Below are 17,523 nucleotides of genomic sequence, written 5' to 3'. Positions count from 1 at the left end.
ATGTCTCGTACCCAGGTTTCTCGCAATGCCAATTCTGCCCAGTCTCCCCCCTGCCGATGTGTTGTACCTCTCACTCGCCACATTTCTAGCAGTTAGAGGAAGATCCAGAGGAAAGACTTACGAATGTATGCTGATTTCTGATTATTTAGATCGTCTGTAATTCTAGTCTGAAATTTAAATGACTCTTTTCTGTACAAATTCCACCCTTCTTCGAGGATTCTTTGTATCTTGAAATAAACCTCGCGGTTTCCAAAAGCATGTCACTGGGACACGGGTAGCCTCCGTGGTCTAGATCATTGTGAATTCAGGTGAATTCTTCTTTGCAGGTCGTCGCTGGGGATGTGTTTCCACTGGTTTGGATCTGTTTACTCTGATAAGGACACGAGTGTTTTAAAGTTGCGGAACGGGTTGTGGATCCTGGCCGAGGCAATGAGGCTATGAGTGCAAAAACATGTGAGTAAACTATAGCTTGGATTTATCCTGCATGGATTTGGCTGAGTAGCTTTCAAGAACAGCTGCTTGTAGTTCTAAGCACGGTATAGTAAGCTGCTTTAGGAGAGCTACTCTAGTCTTTGCTGCGACGAACTAAACTGTTCAAGAGCAGACGCCCTTTTTTAGTCGCATGAAGGCGCAGCTCCACATGCTTCTTGCTATGCGTCAATGAGAACGTATAACACTGGGGGTTCGACAGCACTGACTACCGTGAAACATCTTTCGAAGGATACCCTGTCTAGCTCTTAAATATCCTGAAAAAGTTAAATCCAGGTTTCCAGAACTGGAAGTGGTACTGAGTAATCCCAGTTTAGCCCCAACTGCCACGGTTTTTGCAGTCCCTCTTTACTCTGATTATAACCGCCGCTGAAAATCCAATTGGATCGTAAATGCCGGCCACTTAACTCAGGACCATCCTTTTTAAGTTAGCGCGCTGCGCGGAATTCTGGGAGTGAAGCACCTCGGGAGTTTCGCAAGGCGCAGTATCATCATTTTCTATTTTATTATTTTTTTTAACGATTTTGTTTTGACTCGTGCGAAGGACTTCGCCGTAAAAGGAAGAGTAGAGGTCTAACAGCTCGCAGTCTCAGCTCGTAGTCTGACGCAGAAAGGGTTCTTCGAATGCACTAGTGCCCGATCTCGGAGTGAGCCTTTTAAAAACTATTAAACAATATCCAGTTATCTAAAGCAATCAATGGAGGTGGAGTAAGGTTTTATTTAACGAATCACCCTTGAGAAAGTTCGACACTTAATGAAAGTACAAAATCTGAAAATAGTTAGAAACTTTTCTCCAGCTTTCATAAAGAATCAACATATGCTGATATACCTAATTCTTGCCACCTGAAAATTAGTAACAAGGTAATCTTTATTAATGCTTAATACTGTTTCTTCGTAATCCAGATTTTCTTATAAACAACTGACTATCAAATTTGTAAGAATGTATTCATTGATAGAAGATGATATAATTTTCAATCTATGAAAATATGCATGCATATTAAAAGCTCATTTTCATATGAAAGCGTAATTTTGACTTCATTAAATACTTCATAGCCTGTTCCAGCCGTTTAGTTAGTAACACAAAGCCTGATGGTAACCGGCACGATAGTAGCGGGGGAGTAAAGGAACGAGGGAAGTTTGGATCGGGTCGCGAACCGACCTAGGCCTCCCTCCATTTCGCTCTTCCGTTTATGTCGCGTCTTTAACGACTTCGCTTCGTTTAACAAACTGAAGCCTGGAAAAGGTCGAATACTTCACAGTGGGGAATTATCATTGCGACCTTAGAAACGTGTATTCTATTTACAAACAACTAATAATAGTCTCAAATATATTCCTTCATGTCAGGAACACAGCTTCTGAGTCATTGCTTTCTGCAAACAAAAAATAAATGAACAAAAAATAAGCGAAGAGAATTGAAGGTAATGCAAGAGTCAAGCGTCTTACTCATGAAACACTGTTCAACAATTGCAGTCCATCCAGAGCTACACTCAAATTGATGGAATTCACCCTTTACACCCCCAACATCAGTATGCATATTCTCCCTACAGTTCGCTCAACATTTCCTAGGGTGCCAACATGGAGAATTTGTGTAACAATCAAGAGCTTCATTTCGTGTATTCTTGTGGCTTTAATTAATGTTTGATGTAATATATCAAACACGAGGAAGAGTGTTTCATCCGATATCCAAACACCGAGAAGTGGTTGAGAAAACGAGGCGTAGCTGAGTTTTTTTTAACCAACTTCAAGGTGTTTGGATATTGGATGAAACACCCTTTCGAATGTTTGATATAGCTTCTCAAACCATTAATAATTCTTGGAGAAAATCAAAGCAAAAGTTCACCAGATTTTATGATAATTAAGATCACATATCCAAACCTCCTTCACGGTTGTAATTCCTTTGTTTTCTCAGCATGAATTATTAATGAGTTTGAGAAATAATAAGGAGAAATTAGATGCAAATCACTCAACAAGTTCAATGAGAGTCATCCCCACTCCCCTAAGGTGCTAGTTGGCTGTGTCACAAACAGTCACAGTCCACTTACCAAAGGCTCCAATTCTTTTCTGTCCACAAGGTTAAGCTCAGTAACAAAATAATAGAAATGCTTGTAACATTGGTTTACGTGAGCTTCCTGAAAGAAAACTTTGATAGTCAAGCCCTTTTCAGCATTCTGATGAAGGTAGTTAATGGAGCAACTAGGGTACTGTACATGCAATCTGGAGATTCTGGTTCCAGCAATCTACCTTATTACATGTACTGGGCAGTGCTTTTTAAATTGGCAACTGGTAAACTCCCTTATCCTGGGGATTTTAACCACTAATAACTATTTAGAGTGTTTGATTCATTGGTTAATTATAATAGATGTTGTTGCAGTTATTAACACCATTATATGTTATATTATTATTATTCAGGGATGTAGCTTAAGTTTTTAACAGGCGGGAATCTTGCAATGATAGGTGGGTATTTGGGACGAGGGCCAACTCTAGCGTGCCTTTGGCAAGTTGTACTTAGATTTGAAGGTGTAAACAAATGAAATAAATAGATAACAATCTTCTGACAACATTTAAAAACATTTTGGAGAAAGAAGAAGTGCTTCACAGCCGGAAAAATCGCGTTCACAGCCAGGTAATTTTCCCAGCTTCCAGCTATTATCTACATCCCTGTTATTATTATTAATGAATTACAACTGAGTGCAGAATGACTATGAAATACAGTCTGATGCACATTTAAAGTTAAGAGGAGAAATCAGAAGAGGAGGGGAATGAAATATGAGAAATGAACAAAACATGAAAGTAGATCAGAGGCAAAAATAAAACAGATGAGGTTATGAAATGGAGAAAACAAAAACAAGAAACAAGAGGGAGGATAAAGACAGGAAAACAGGAGAAGCGTGCGAAACCAATATTTGGGTTACATGTTTCATGGTAGGTACTGATACCCTCAATGCAGTTGGCCTTTAAATATTTATTGTGCAATGTGATAACTGGATGTACTTACAGCTCCTAAGGATTGTACTTTGTCAAAGTGATGGATGTAAACATGAACAAACACCCTAAAGAGTCTTGTAAGGATCTTCTTGGAAGTTGGAAGAAATGTTTTTGGAAATGGAACATCTGAAATTACCACAGCATTGGAAATTAAATGTATTTTTGTCCATTGTCTGCAAATTGCATTGTTCATTCCCCTGTGCAACAAGTTGAATATTTTTTTTAAAGCTGTACAGGATATCAAATTGACAAAAATGTCTGGAATCTTGTATAAAACCTCCAGGGACCTGAGGAGAACTAAGTGTTACCCTCCTGCTTATTTCTTTTGGGCAAATTCAGGCGTAGATATATTTATAGCATCAAGCTACAGTAGTTAAGTTTCAGTTATAACCAATTATCAATGTTCTTAATCTAAAGGGTTTGAAGGAGGGAGGACATTTTTCCAACATTAGGAAACATGTAAATTGCTTGCAGAAATCTATTTACAAAGTGACATTATAACATAGCTAGTAAATTTGTCTAATCAAATTCAATTGCACAAGTGTGCTTCATATTCCTATTGTGCACGCTCATGACATCAGCAAACAAATCCCTCAAGAAAAAACATTTTCCATCAGGTTGAAAATGTTATAAAACAATTAGTTAATACGTCAGCTGTGTGTTCATCAAGATATGAAGCACTTGGGAAGTTTGGAGAGCACTTAAGAAGCTAGAGTTGCTCTCAGCTATGCCTCAAGCAACTCTTACGCATCTTTCTTGTTCTCTAAACTTCCCGTGTGCTTCATATCTCGATGAATGCATGCCGACGAATGAACCAATTGTTAATTACACACTGTTGTCAAAAGGTGTCAGAGATGAAATAAAGATGTAAAGCCAGTCAAAATGAAAAATACTATAATTGCAGTGTGTTAATTTGGCAATTTGGTATTAACAACTGAGTTGATGATGTAAATTAGCCATTGTAAGGAGTTTCGAAGCTAATGTTTCAAGCATTTTCCCTTTGTCAGAGTGGATGAGCGAATGCTTATTTGGTAGCCAAGATTGGAGGATTGTTTATCCACTGCCTATGATCACATCTTTATTATTATTTCTGCAGGACAAACATTGCAACAAGCAAATGGTCTATTGCTGTACCTTTATCAATTGGGAATATATCCTCATTGTTAATTTGGCTCTCCACCCAATCCATCAGCAAGGAGATATACTGAACAAAAAACAAACAAAAATGTATAACACAATTAATCAACATGTATAGAAACTTCTCATCAATGCTGGGTTTGAAAAAGTGACTAGGATTTCCAAAAAAATTTTAACCATTCACAACCTTATATCAGTGTGCAAGTTCTCAATTTTAGGATATCTGGGGTTACACATGGTAGCTCACCAACACTGTAGTTGTGGCACTATCACTGGTCATTATGTGCAGGGAGATTTCAATATTTCAGACCAAAACTTTCCACTGATGGTCAATTTGTACTGTTGGAATATATTATTTTAGTTCTCCTCTCTGATTGGTTTTCATTGTCCAAGCACCTCAAGTTTAAGTAAATACAATGCTATTGGTAACAAAAAAACCATGTACCTCCTGTGCTGGAACTGAAGTTGGTTTTTTATATTTGTCTCCATCACACCAATGGTACTCATACCTGGAGGAAAAGAAAATATTCACCCTTCAACTTCCAGATGAGATTAACATGTAACTTCTCCCTATAATATCCACACAGTGTCCAGCAAAAAAGGTGATGAAAACACTTACATTTATCATGTAAAAGTTGTTATTTTGATCTAACATCAATTTTTTGTGTCTGATTTACAAGGAAATGCAAATCAGGTCTTGAAAGTCATAGGGTAATTGCTAAGGAAGACCTAAGCAGACCACAGTATTTTTTTATATACAGTACACTATGCACCTTTTTCCTCCAGACATAGTTGGACAACTCTCATCAGTGCAGACTTCAGAAATTGCTCCATAAATCAAGTTAATGCGATTAAAGAAATCCACAACTGTGTAAAAAAAGAAAAGTAGATTATGCCATAATTACATGGTAATGATAGTTTTTCACTCCGAATTAAAATTCACCATATTCTAATATCATTAGAATATCGTGAATTTTAATTTGGAGCGGCAAACTATCATTACCACGTAATTATGGCATAATTTTCTTTTTTTGAAATATCATATTTTTTTGAAATATCATGTTTTGCAATAGACACAACACAGTTGCAGATTATGATGATATAGTTTGCTGAAATAATGAAATGCACTAAACAAATGCAGCTAAATGGTGCTTAGCCTTCTCCCAAATTTATTTATGAAGCTTGCTATTTGAATATCTTGCTCTCCTAAATTTTTCCTTACTGTGCCACTATTACTCAGTGAAAAAAAATGGTCTTCTTCAATAAAACATTTGGATACCATCTCTTGCTTACAGAAGCCATGTTTTCAGTTTTTCCCCATATCTATTATCTTTATTCCTCATTTTCTACTTCAAAATGATACAATTATTACCACAATTTTGGCTGTCTATTTTTTCCCATGACAATTGCTGACAAAGAAACTACACTGCACTGTATCTGAGCTTGGATCAAACTGAAAAACCATCACCAACTAACATGCCCAATTTTGAGTAGATTCAGATTGTGAGGTGATTTGTGATTTTTGATGATATTGCATGGCAGATGTTTTTCAAAGATGTTTTGAAAGTACGACCAGCTCTCCTCAACCATCATAACCTTGATTTGGCCTCTTAACAGTTTTGCACTTGTGCTGTGTCCAATCAAAGCATTGAAGAAAGAACCTACTACCATGTTACATTCGTCAAGAAGTACAGTAATCATAGAAAAAATAAGGAAAGTTAAGAAAAGAGGAGGAAAACATTTTTTTTTTAAAAGTGAAAAAATAATCACAGCAACTGTATCCTAATGTGCTGATTAGAAAGAGTCGGTTCCACTGAATTAACTTCAACCACAGCACACGTACATCCGCAATCAGATTAAGTTTGGTATCTGAAGATGAAGTTTATCAAGCATTATCTTAAATGAAGAGCATTATCTCAGGAGGATTATTTAAACAAGATGTGAAAGTTTGATAAAAAGCCGTAACGCGATAATTATAAACTTACTGTGAACAGCAACCCAGTCGTTCAAATCTTCATCATCTGGGAGTTTCACGCATTCTTTCAAATTGATTCCAGAGTGCAATGAAGCCTTTCAAAGACAAACATGTTTAGTTATACTTAACGCAACAGCTTCAGCATTTTCGAAGGTTCACTAAAATAAACATGACGGCAGAGTCAAACTACATGGTATGTTCAGTTTCAATATCAACGAACCTTGGATTGTTTGTGAAGTTCATAACGTAATGTTCCTTCTTCAAGTTTTCTTTTGGGACGGAACGTCTAAAAGATAAAAATGATTGATTAAACAAGATGTAAGCACGAGAACGAAATGAGTCCGATCTACACGATCTCTCACTATTACTGCAAAATCGTCCCACAGAAGCAAAACAAACACTTGTAATATCAAGGAGGCGGAAACTTAACGAACTTTCAACTCAATTTGAAATGACATGAGATGGTGCAAATAACAAAAAATTACCTTATCCTTCTGGAAAAAGTGGGAAAGACCCTTGGCAGCCATTGAGGGGGGATGGAATCCTTTTACTTTCCTCATTCAGCGGAAGTCTCTTCACTATGTAATATTTTACTCTTACCATATAAAGGCAAATTGAAATCATTAATCGATCGAATTTCAGAAAGTCGTCATAAATCAAATAAAATACGAGCCAGCGTTCAAGAAAATGACAGTCATGCGCGAACCTTCTCAATTCTGCTACAACTTGTGCTAGAGGGAAGCAAGGGAATTGCTCTCTGAAATACGTGTATGCTTGATTTTCTTGCCTAGATTTGGACAAGATTGGTCTACAGGATGGCAGAGTATTGGTTGATTTCTGCTCCGGGTGATAAAACCCCACAGCAGACTTACACAAACCTGAAAAGCAGAATGACTGGACTTACGCCAGTGTTTTCTCTTCAGCTTCCAGAGCTCAAGGTATGATCGTGATGATCTGATCTCGCTGATTGCATTGAAAAATTCGTCGAAAAGAAGCCACAATTGCAGCGAGTATGCTTATATATTGTAAATCTTCAGTTTTTCTGACTGGTAATGAAGGCTTTCTAGTCTTTAGTCGCATATTTATTATTAGGATTCTTTTCTTAGCGATCGCGATTCTTTTTCTACATGTTAAGTTTTGCTATGTAAGTTCCTCCCTTCAAATAAATTTTAATTGATCAGGCGTCTTCTCTGTCTTATAGCAATGTCTGTTTTATAATAAACTTGGTTTTGTGTAGTCATGTATTCATCTTGAAACTCAATAACTCGTACTTGTTTTATCTTCTATTACTGGATGACAACTTACTGAACTGTAGGACTTTCTTGGTTCGATCCTATAGACAACAGCAGTCGCAAACTGAAAAAAAGGGTGACAGAATAATATGCATAAAGTAATTTAGGAGTGAAACAGAAATCTTGCTTCAATTGGTTCAGAGTTTTAATTATAATGCCTCAACACAAAAAAAAACCAATATTTTCATAATTATTACATCACACTTAAATTTGGAAACTCTTGTAATGGTAACACCTGTGGAGTTGTCCAGGTTCTCACCCTCTACTCTGTCACTAAATTGGTTGGTTTCTATGGAGAAACAAGTTATAACAGTAGTCCTTAAGGTAATCAATAGTTTTGTCATGGTTTTCTTTATCCTTAACTGTTTGCTTCTACTCCACTGTACCATGTGCATAGCAAAGTGGTTTGCATTTTACCTGTGGAATTTTAACAAAATCTGGTCAAAATTTTCAAAATGTCATTTTCTTGCTCTTTAATTAGAGTGAACATCAAAGTTTAATTTGTTGCAAGAAAAATAGATTTTCTCAGGAATCAGTTGGAACAGAGAAAAGGCCTGAGTGCTAGAGTCTAGTTTGTTTGGATGTCTGTGGTAACGCAGAGGCTGGCAATTCAGTGAAGCAAACACAGTCAGTTTTGTCCTTAAAGGCTTGTGCAGACTTTCCAAGACAAAAACTGTGAAAACTTTTGTTATTTTCCCAATGTATACTTTATAAGCTTTACATTGATGTATAGTTTTCCATGAATTCTTTTAATTAGCTCACATACATGTAGGATTTTTTACAGTAACCTTAAGTCTATAATTTATAATCTGTAATCATACCTTGCTTATTGATATCATTATAATTTTTAGTACTCATTGAGCATAATTTGCTTAATGTATCAGTCAGAGCTACCAGTGAAAACTGTAAGCTGGCCAGAATTACTGGTTAGTCTGCCTTTCTTTAGCTGGCAACATTAGCCTAATTTTATCAATTTGCTGAAAAACATTATCAAGGAAATTTAATTTAAAAGTTAAACAGCCATTTCCCAGTTTTAAGTGGAATTAGATCCATAACATACCAGTGTCGTACCCAGCTCGCATCAAGACATTATCAAAGTTATTATAACTATTTTGTTATGGTGAATTTTTTTGTTTGGGGAGGGACATCAATTCCTATCCCTTTTTTGCCAGGTTGGAACTTTGGATACACTTGTGGGGTTATCAGATGATTTAGGAAAACTGGATGGTTTTGTTGAAAGGTATGAGTTTGATTTTATGATTACTCTACAGACACATCAGCACTCTACGTCAGCTCAACTATTTCAAAGTCACTATTTGACAACTGAAATCATGCAATGGCCACAAGAAACAATTTGGTAGCCAAAAAGAATAACATTTCAGGAAACTAGGGAGAAAGAGGCAAAGTGTTTGATTCTGTAGAAGAGAGTGACAAAACATGAGATACAAATCTATTCAGAAAATGTGATTTGATATCATGCTGTCCAGTGTCCAGTGTCCAGTGTCACTGAATTATTTTGTTATTTGCAGTGTGACACGCAAGTTAGCACACTATATGGGTGATGTACTTGAAGAACATCAGGTACATATAAGATGTATACTTTAACTTTTATCTTCACCACTTTCCCAAACAACAAGCTTTATTCATGATGACAAATAGCCATATTATGACTTCTGAAAGTTAGTACATGTAATTAGTTAGTACACCATTGTTCTTCCCATATAGATAGAGTAAACCCTTACAATTTTGGCTGCCAGTAATATTTTTTTTTTTCTTCTTTGCTTTGTTTTTTATGAAAAATTATTTAAATGCTTAACTAGCTACTGTTATTAAAATCACATGGTGCTAGTCAGGTGATACCACTTTCCATTGAAAAATTCCAGGGTCTTTGAGACTAAAATTACTATAACTTCAAAGGACAAGAAGTTCAAAAATATTATTAACAAAATGTTCTGGTCAATTTAATGAATGAACTCAACATTATTATGGAATGGTATCTTGCTATTAATCCTTTAACTCCCAGAAGTGATTACCATGTAAATTCTCCCTATAGTATTGATACATTACACAGCAAACAGGTCATGAGAACGCTCAAACTCATCAGATAGAATTTATTACTTTGATTGAACACCTAATTCTTGTAATCAAGCCACAAGGAAATGTGTAATAGCTAGAGGGGAGAATTGACAATCAGATCTTGGGAGTTAAAGGGTTAATTACCTCTCTTGTATTGTTACGATAAAAAAAAATAACATCGAATGGAAATGATTTGATGTTTTCTAAAGCATGATTTTTTTCTTTTCTCAGGACCGAGTAAGGGAAAACCTGCTTGCAAATGGGCGTAAGTATGAAAGTTATACTTGTATAGATAGTTGCTGTGTGGATATAGATTTAGTTGTTGTGTCCTTTTTGATTTGGTTCTGTGACTGGTTTGTCTGTTTCTTTTATACTTCAATTAACAGATGTTGAATGATTTAAATTCATTATCTTGATTGAAAGGTCAAAGTAACAAACAAATCCTCACTTGATATTTTTATCATCCCTGGTCAAAATATGACGCACATGTATTTCATATAATTTTTGTGATGGTGTGGTTGCATGAGATACAGGCAAAATATCTGTGCGTAGGATACTCAACTGTACATCAAACCATCAAATAGAGTGTATGAATTATAAAACCTCAGAACCTTGACATGGTCTGGTTCAAGCTTGTCTCTTTCCATTTCTTCTTTATCATCAACAAGTTTTTTCAAGTATAGTTTAATTGCATATTACTTGTTCACAATCTTGTGTGAAAGCACCTTAACAATGAAATCAAGATTATTGTTAATATTGATTTTTCATTATCACATTGTAGACTGCACTGCTATATTTTAGACTGACTCAATAAGTTGTTTTCATTTCGGCAGAGGACCTGTCTAACTTTGTAACAAAGTTCCAGTGGGATACTGCAAAATACCCCACCAAACAATCACTGAGGAACTTAACAGAGATTATAAGCAAGGTTTGTCAACCTTTAACACCCTAACATCAGTAAGCATATTCTCCATACTGTTCTCTATACATTTCTTAAGGTGATGACAAGGAGAATTTGTGTTTTCTCCTTCTCTCATTTCCTTTATTCTTGTGAATTTATGTTTGATTCAGGGATGAAATTGTATGTAAAGAAGTAGGAGAAATATGATCCTAGTGTCTCTTTGAGATCAGGGGTTCAACAGTTTTTGGGTCAATTATCAATTGTTTTAGAGTCACCAGTGGTAAGAGACAAATAAAATAACCTTTAATATGAGTAAAAATTGTATTTTCACCTGCCTTTCTCTCCACTTTGCGTGTTTCCCTGCTCCCAAGCTTGTCAACTGAAAGATACAAAGACAGTTAGCTTCTTGGTGAGCTCATCTTGATTTTGCTGACAAATAATTATTTTGCTTTTGAATTAATTGTTTATAATGTTATTTAACAAACTGCAGCAAATAACACAGATTGAACATGACCTGAAGAGCAAAGCATCTGCTTACAATGCCATCCGTGGAACCTTGGCTTCACTGGAAAGAAAAGCTACGTAAGTGTGGAAGAATTAAGAATTAAGCTCATCCTCCTGTTACAATTGTAGGTATTACATGTTCTGTTCATCAGGACAGGTACAGTTTGGGGGTTGGGGGAAATTTGAACCATAACTGTCAAGTAGGTCCAGCAGAATAAACATGGAGGTGTTTAGGGATGAAAAGTTCTCTTTGAAAGCAAATGGCTCAGAAGAAAAGGTCTATTGGAAAGTCATGGTTATTGTAGCTGATGTTGTCTTTTACAAAAAACTGACAATCAAATCTGGCACTTGGGTAGTGCAATTTTGGCCTCAGGGTGCAGGAATATGGACAAACCAATCTCCAAAAGTTCAAATGCTTGGGGTGGGATTGTGGAAGCTTTGAATAAATCAACCCATAACTGATAGTTTTCTTCATGACATGATCTTAATGGCTTCTGTTTGGAATGGGGCCAGCATGGAGTGATAAAGATCTTAGGCATAATGCACGTATAAGAGTGAATTTGCTCTTCATGTAAATTTCTAATAATGAAGTTGCCATAGTTTGTGGACTATTGTATGTATAAAAATACATGTATCTTCTAGCAAAACATTTCCTTGTCTTCCCCCAACACACACACACACACCCCCTTCTTTAGATGGAGCTGTTCAAAATTATACAGTATATTGAATATTATTCTTGAATGGAATTTAAATCCCCTTATTAGTATGATAAAAGCACAGTAAGAATCATTATCCTTGGGAGGGAAATCCCATTTTGACCAGGGATGATAAAAATATCAAGTGAGGATTTGTTTGTTACTTTGACCTTTCAATCAAGATAATGAATTTAAATCATTCAACATCTGTTAATTGAAGTATAAAAGAAACAGACAAACCAGTCACAGAACCAAATCAAAAAGGACACAACAACTAAATCTATATCCACACAGCAACTATCTATACAAGTACAACTTTTATACTTACGCCCATTTGCAAGCAGGTTTTCCCTTACTCGGTCCTGAGAAAAGAAAAAAATCATGCTTTAGAAAACATCAAATCATAAATGTTTTTACTGAATTAACAAAAGATATTTTTATCTCTTGATAGGGGAAGCTTGTTAACAAGAAATTTAGGTGACTTGGTGAAGAAGGAAGATTTTGTTTTGGACTCAGAATATCTTACCACACAGTTAGTGGTTGTTCCCAAGTATGTTATATTGTCTTGGTTTTTAAGAAATAATTATTTTATATTGTATGTGAAAGGAAGTACATGCACATCACATAAATTTTCAGTCACAGTCTTGAATTACTGTAGGCTAAATAATTATTATGGTTTGATTTTTATCCAAGGGCCCTTACCTCTGAATGGGAGAGAGTTTATTGGAAAATTACAGATATGGTTGTTCCGGAATCCTCAAAGTGAGTCTGATAACTGTCACCAATTATAAAGTATGGTGTTCAGATTAACTACTGTCTGTTTCTGCAAAGATGTACATATATGGTATCAAACTCAACAATCTCAAATTCAGCTGTGATTAAGGATGTCTTGATTCAAGAAGGTTCACTCCTAGTCACTTTGTGATGAGAAATTTTGCATATGTTTGGGAATGATAAGCAATTATTGGTTGAGGTTGAGCATGCTGTCATGAATTATCAATACCTAGGTCTGAGTTATCTGCCAAAGCCAAAGTCCAATGCAGGTAACATAGACACAGCGTTTGATAATCCATGTTATTATGCAAAAAAAAATTAAATAACCTTTTTTAGTTTAAAAGTATTCAGCCATTTGAGTTTCTCTCCGAGTTTGCAAAAGTTTGAGAACACTACATGGACAAGGGGCTGGGAAACTAGGCACACTTTCAACACTTCTCATAGTACCAAAAGTACTCAGGTTTTTTTTAATTGACCTTGGTTTAGTTTTGTTTTTTTCTTCATTGGTTTTTAGGCAGGTTTATGAAGACAATGATCATGGGCTGTACACTGTCACTCTCTTCAAGAAAGTTGTAGATGAATTTAAACTTCATGCAAGAGACAAAAAGTACAATTCATTAGTTGATGATTAAATTGTTCTATTTCAAAATTATTGTACTTAAAAATTAATTATACAGTGAAAGTAAAGGTTTATTGTTGCAAGGTTCTATTAAACATTCAGTTAAGGTGACTGGCATTTTACTTCTCTTTTCAGTATCATGTCATGAGAATATAGGAAGTGATCACCAACTAAAGAAGCTCTTAATTGTTAAAAAAATTCTCCTTGTCAGTACCACAGTAAATGTAGAGAGAACAGTATGGGAAATATTTACTCTGATGCTAGGGTGTGAAGGGTTAAAGCCTTGATGAGGACATTGGGTTGAACTCCTCAAAAGAGAAAGTCTATAGTACTGACTGTAAGATTTGATAATGAAAATAATGACAGTAAGGAAAATAATAAGTTTTTAGAGCATTATGCTTTTCATTGATGAATAAATGATTGAAAATTAAAAGAAGAGGTAGAAAAGTTATATTGTGATTACCACTGAGAAACAATTCCATTTTCGTTGAGTTAAGGGGGTCTCAAGCTTAACATTTCAAGTTACGTTTAACTTCTTTGTTTGTTTGTTAATTTATTTTGACATAAATTTTTGTTCCTTTAGATTTTTAGTTCGAGAATTTGTGTATGATGAACAAGCTCTTGAAGCAGGAAAAAACGAAATCACAAAACTGGAATCAGACAAGAAGAAGCAGTTTGTAAGTTACGTGGCGTAAAGACACCACTAAATGCTTACTCATTAACCAATCAGAATCCGAAAAGAAGACGTGCGGCGGGCGGCACCAAGCGTGGGAAAACAAGCGCATGTAGAAACAATTGGGTCTGTCCTCGCACGTGATGAGTTTAAGGAGTTCTTTTTTTACTCTGATTCGTTAGGGAGAGATTGTGAGTGAATCAGGCGACCAACGATTGTTCTTGAAGAGACAGTACTTTTTTGCGTAGTGGTAAATGTATCATTTATTATATTGATTATTTTATTCACATTCCTAGGGTCCGCTTGTGAGGTGGCTCAGAGTTAACTTCAGTGACTCTTTCATTGCGTGGATTCACGTTAAGGTATGGGCTTTGCTACGAATTTTCATTACGGTGAAGTAACTCGTAAAGTTAGACAGCAACGGTTAGAGCCCAGATCAATTGATTGTCGCAAAACGAAAACTAATACAATCATACATGCTTGTCTTTATCGCAGGCCCTTCGTGTGTTTGTGGAGTCAGTTTTAAGGTGAGCTAAAAATGATGTATAGTACAGTCTACCTTGCAGGTTGTTCCTATCGCCATGAAATTCTTGATTCGTCACTGAGACCCAACCGGGATACAGAACTCTTCAAGAGCCGAACCAAGTACTGAATCACTTAACAAAGGATAATTCAATTTGAGACTTCTTGGCTGATTTTCCCGCCTAGCTTGGCTGTGAATGCCTATCACTTACAGTATTTCAGTATTAATTCTCTCCACTTACTGCCATAAATCTCTTACAATATTGATTGTGAGAATCTGGTGTTTAATCAGACAACATCCTTTTGTTATAATTTCATTCAATACCTGTCGCATGTCTGCCTGATAGACCTTAACCATTGTGAGGAGAAATTACTCTTTGGTCAGTTCAGATGCCAGTTGAGAGAGTGCACCAGAGGCCCCTGTAACACAAGTTAGAGAACCGATGTTGGTAAATTGTCAACTGCAGTTTGAACAGTAACCCTACTTTAATCCATTTTCTTCCACTGGTTTTCAGATATGGTTTGCCCGTGAACTTCCAGGCTATGTTACTACAGGTAAAGTTTTTTCGAATCAAGCGTATTATTCCGAAATGTGCAAGCTTTTTGTTTTTAGCGAAAGAGGGGTCTTCCACGGCGATTTGCAATGTTTTGATGTTTTGTAGACCAACATTTCTTCCTTCTTCTGTAATGCCAACCGTAGCCCATAACACTTTCAACACTGACCTATTCACCAAGCTACAATAAGACTCGCTTATTACCTACGATCAGACTCAGATTTGTGTTTTCTTGGAGCCCGCTCGTGAAACTTTTCCCTTCATTCAAAAGTCTTGATTCCAGTTTGCCTTTTATTTCTTTTGTTGTTGTTGTTGTTGTTCTAACAGCCATCAAAGAAGACATACAAGAAGATAAAGGATATGTTGGACACATGTTATCAACATCTTGATAACCAAGGATTCAGTTCCAGCATGTATGACGCCAATGTATGTACGATCACGTGTTTGTCTTATCATACCTTATCGTTGCACTCTCAATTGAACCCAATCTTAACCTCACCCAGGTTGAGGCAACTTGTTGTGCAATTGATTCTCCTCTCGGATAGGATCCCAGTCCATTGCAGGTTATCCCACAGTAGTCCGTTATGTTTTCCTGAGAGCTTACTGATGCCATTTGCACTCCTGGGTAGATGGTGGCTCTATAAGAGTACAATGTCCAGTGCAACAATCTTTTCAGTACTCCCACTCGAACCTTTTGCTTCAGAGGTCAGCGCGGTAGCACCTAGACACCATGTCTTATACCCACTCATTACCTGGGAACAAGCTCACGTCAGCGCTGCAACACGAGCGTTTCTTAGCCCGAAAGAACGTCCGATTCCTTGAAAAAAGCGAGCCGGCGAGAGCATTGCTAGGTGCAGACCCCAGCAAACCTCTCCCCGGCTCGTCTCAAATCTTCCCGCGGGTGAAGAAATGCGCTAATAAAGAGAGCCAGCTGGCAAGCTAACCCCACTCATAAACGAATGAAGAGGGTAGTTTCTAAAGAAACTGTGCTGCTGCGTTGGCAGGAGAGTATAACAAGGTAATTTAGTATGATTAACTGAGTTGATAACGTAAATTGGCCGCCGTTTCAAAGTTTTAAAGCTGACGTTTCGAGCGTCAGCCCTTGGTCAGAGCGCAGACGAAGACGAAGGGCTAACGCTCGAAACGTCAGCTTTGAAACTCTAACGTTGGCGAATTTACGTGATCAACTCAGTTGATAACCCTACTCATAAAACATTTGTGTCTTGTTTTACAGAGTCTTGAGATCCCAGGTCTCAGCCTTGCGCAGCAGGAGTATTATCCATACGTGTTTTATCAAATTAAATTAGATCTTATTGAACGGTAAAGATCGTCAGCCACTAAGAATTGTTTCATTTTATCAATCTTCAAGAATATTGTAATTTTTGACCGAATGAAAGCGACATGGCAAAGGATCATCGGGAATAGTCGGAGAAGTGTCTTTCGATAATATTACTTCCAAATTTGCCTTTAAAAATTATGAAAAAAAAATTGAGATGTAAATACGATATTAGTGTAAGTAGGAGGGTCGCTCTCTACAAGCGAGATTATTTACGATTAAAATGATTTCCCATGTGTACAGTAAAGCTCAAAACAGAATGGCAGATCAACAACCCATACCTGAATAAGCTTTGAGTTTGTTAGTTCTCTTAGTTTTCCTTTCCCCAACTTTTTTTTCCTTTTAGAGATCTATATGAACGTTTCAATTGTCTTTCACTTACCTTGCAAGAAAGTGGTTGTGTGGGATGCTTTCCTTTCAAATTTTGCGCGGACGGAAATTTGTGCGCGAGCGGCCAAAATTGAACCCCCGCGCATGCCCCCACGTTCCCCTACGCTTGATGGCTGTGTTGTTTTGAAATTGCTCACTAATTATACCCGAACTTTTGATAAGGACTGAAACATGGCCAAAGTTCAACGTAACGAAAAGCTCGAGTCATATTGATAAAACACGTTAGTTTATTCATCGTTAAAATTTTTGGTTTTTAAACTCAGGTTTAAGTTAATTTGATTGTTTTGACCAAATAGGTGTTATAGTCTGTGAAAACAAATTTAAATCCTCGAACTGATCAGCACTTTAATCTATCGCCGTGGAAGGCTACCTATATTCATTTGAGTGACGTTACAATAAAATGAAATAAATTAACATCTGATTTAGTGTCAGCTTTTTTTTTTTTTAAATTATAATTTATTTACTTGTTTATCCTACTGATTCGGTTTAGTGCCCTGGTACCAATAAGCGCCCCTCTCTAATAAGTACCCCCCTCGAATCTGTTTTTTGGTTAATAAGCGCCCCTGTTCCAATAAGTGTCCCTATTCTGTTTCAGTGATGT

The 17,523-nt window shown here is 36.5% G+C and overlaps 2 protein-coding genes across 2 annotated transcripts; one reads left to right on the top strand and one right to left on the bottom strand.

Annotated features, from left to right (window-relative positions):
- Positions 1-1,338: 1,338 nt before the first annotated feature.
- LOC136279733 (MOB kinase activator-like 3) lies at positions 1,339-7,224 on the bottom strand. The gene is made up of 9 exons (XM_066163751.1): positions 7,072-7,224; positions 6,807-6,872; positions 6,597-6,681; positions 5,385-5,478; positions 5,057-5,120; positions 4,609-4,678; positions 3,485-3,600; positions 2,532-2,618; positions 1,339-1,859 (listed from the first exon to the last, which is right to left on the bottom strand). The coding sequence occupies exons 1-9, from the start codon at positions 7,144-7,146 to the stop codon at positions 1,830-1,832; spliced, it is 687 nt and encodes a 228-aa protein (XP_066019848.1). The 5' UTR covers positions 7,147-7,224; the 3' UTR covers positions 1,339-1,829.
- Positions 7,225-7,291: 67 nt separating this feature from the next.
- Positions 7,292-17,336, top strand: LOC131770526 (V-type proton ATPase subunit C). Its single transcript, XM_059086242.2, has 15 exons — positions 7,292-7,524; positions 9,051-9,118; positions 9,408-9,459; positions 10,186-10,219; positions 10,788-10,882; positions 11,346-11,437; positions 12,506-12,604; positions 12,748-12,816; positions 13,343-13,435; positions 14,031-14,124; positions 14,417-14,482; positions 14,616-14,647; positions 15,158-15,197; positions 15,524-15,622; positions 16,431-17,336. Exons 1-15 carry the CDS (start codon positions 7,402-7,404, stop codon positions 16,518-16,520), a joined length of 1,146 nt encoding a protein of 381 aa, XP_058942225.1. The 5' UTR covers positions 7,292-7,401; the 3' UTR covers positions 16,521-17,336.
- Positions 17,337-17,523: the final 187 nt, after the last annotated feature.

The sequence above is a fragment of the Pocillopora verrucosa genome, chromosome 3 (genome assembly GCF_036669915.1).
Source record: "Pocillopora verrucosa isolate sample1 chromosome 3, ASM3666991v2, whole genome shotgun sequence".
Lineage (NCBI taxonomy): Eukaryota > Metazoa > Cnidaria > Anthozoa > Scleractinia > Pocilloporidae > Pocillopora > Pocillopora verrucosa.
Note: the sequence above shows the minus strand (reverse complement) of the source record. Positions and strands in the feature narration are given on the sequence as shown.

Excerpts from the sequence above, each read along its gene's own strand:
- LOC136279733 (XM_066163751.1), bottom strand. The coding sequence starts at position 7,146 with ATGAGGAAAGTAAAAGGATTCCATCCCCCCTCAATGGCTGCCAAGGGT. Across the intron at positions 6,682-6,806 it reads AACTTCACAAACAATCCAAG|GCTTCATTGCACTCTGGAAT; the intron begins GTTCGTTGATAT and ends TGTCTTTGAAAG. Across the intron at positions 1,860-2,531 it reads GAAAAGAATTGGAGCCTTTG|AAAGCAATGACTCAGAAGCT; the intron begins GTAAGTGGACTG and ends TTTTGTTTGCAG.
- LOC131770526 (XM_059086242.2), top strand. The coding sequence starts at position 7,402 with ATGGCAGAGTATTGGTTGATTTCTGCTCCGGGTGATAAAACCCCACAG. Across the intron at positions 14,648-15,157 it reads TTTGTGGAGTCAGTTTTAAG|ATATGGTTTGCCCGTGAACT; the intron begins GTGAGCTAAAAA and ends ACTGGTTTTCAG. Across the intron at positions 15,198-15,523 it reads TCCAGGCTATGTTACTACAG|CCATCAAAGAAGACATACAA; the intron begins GTAAAGTTTTTT and ends TTGTTCTAACAG.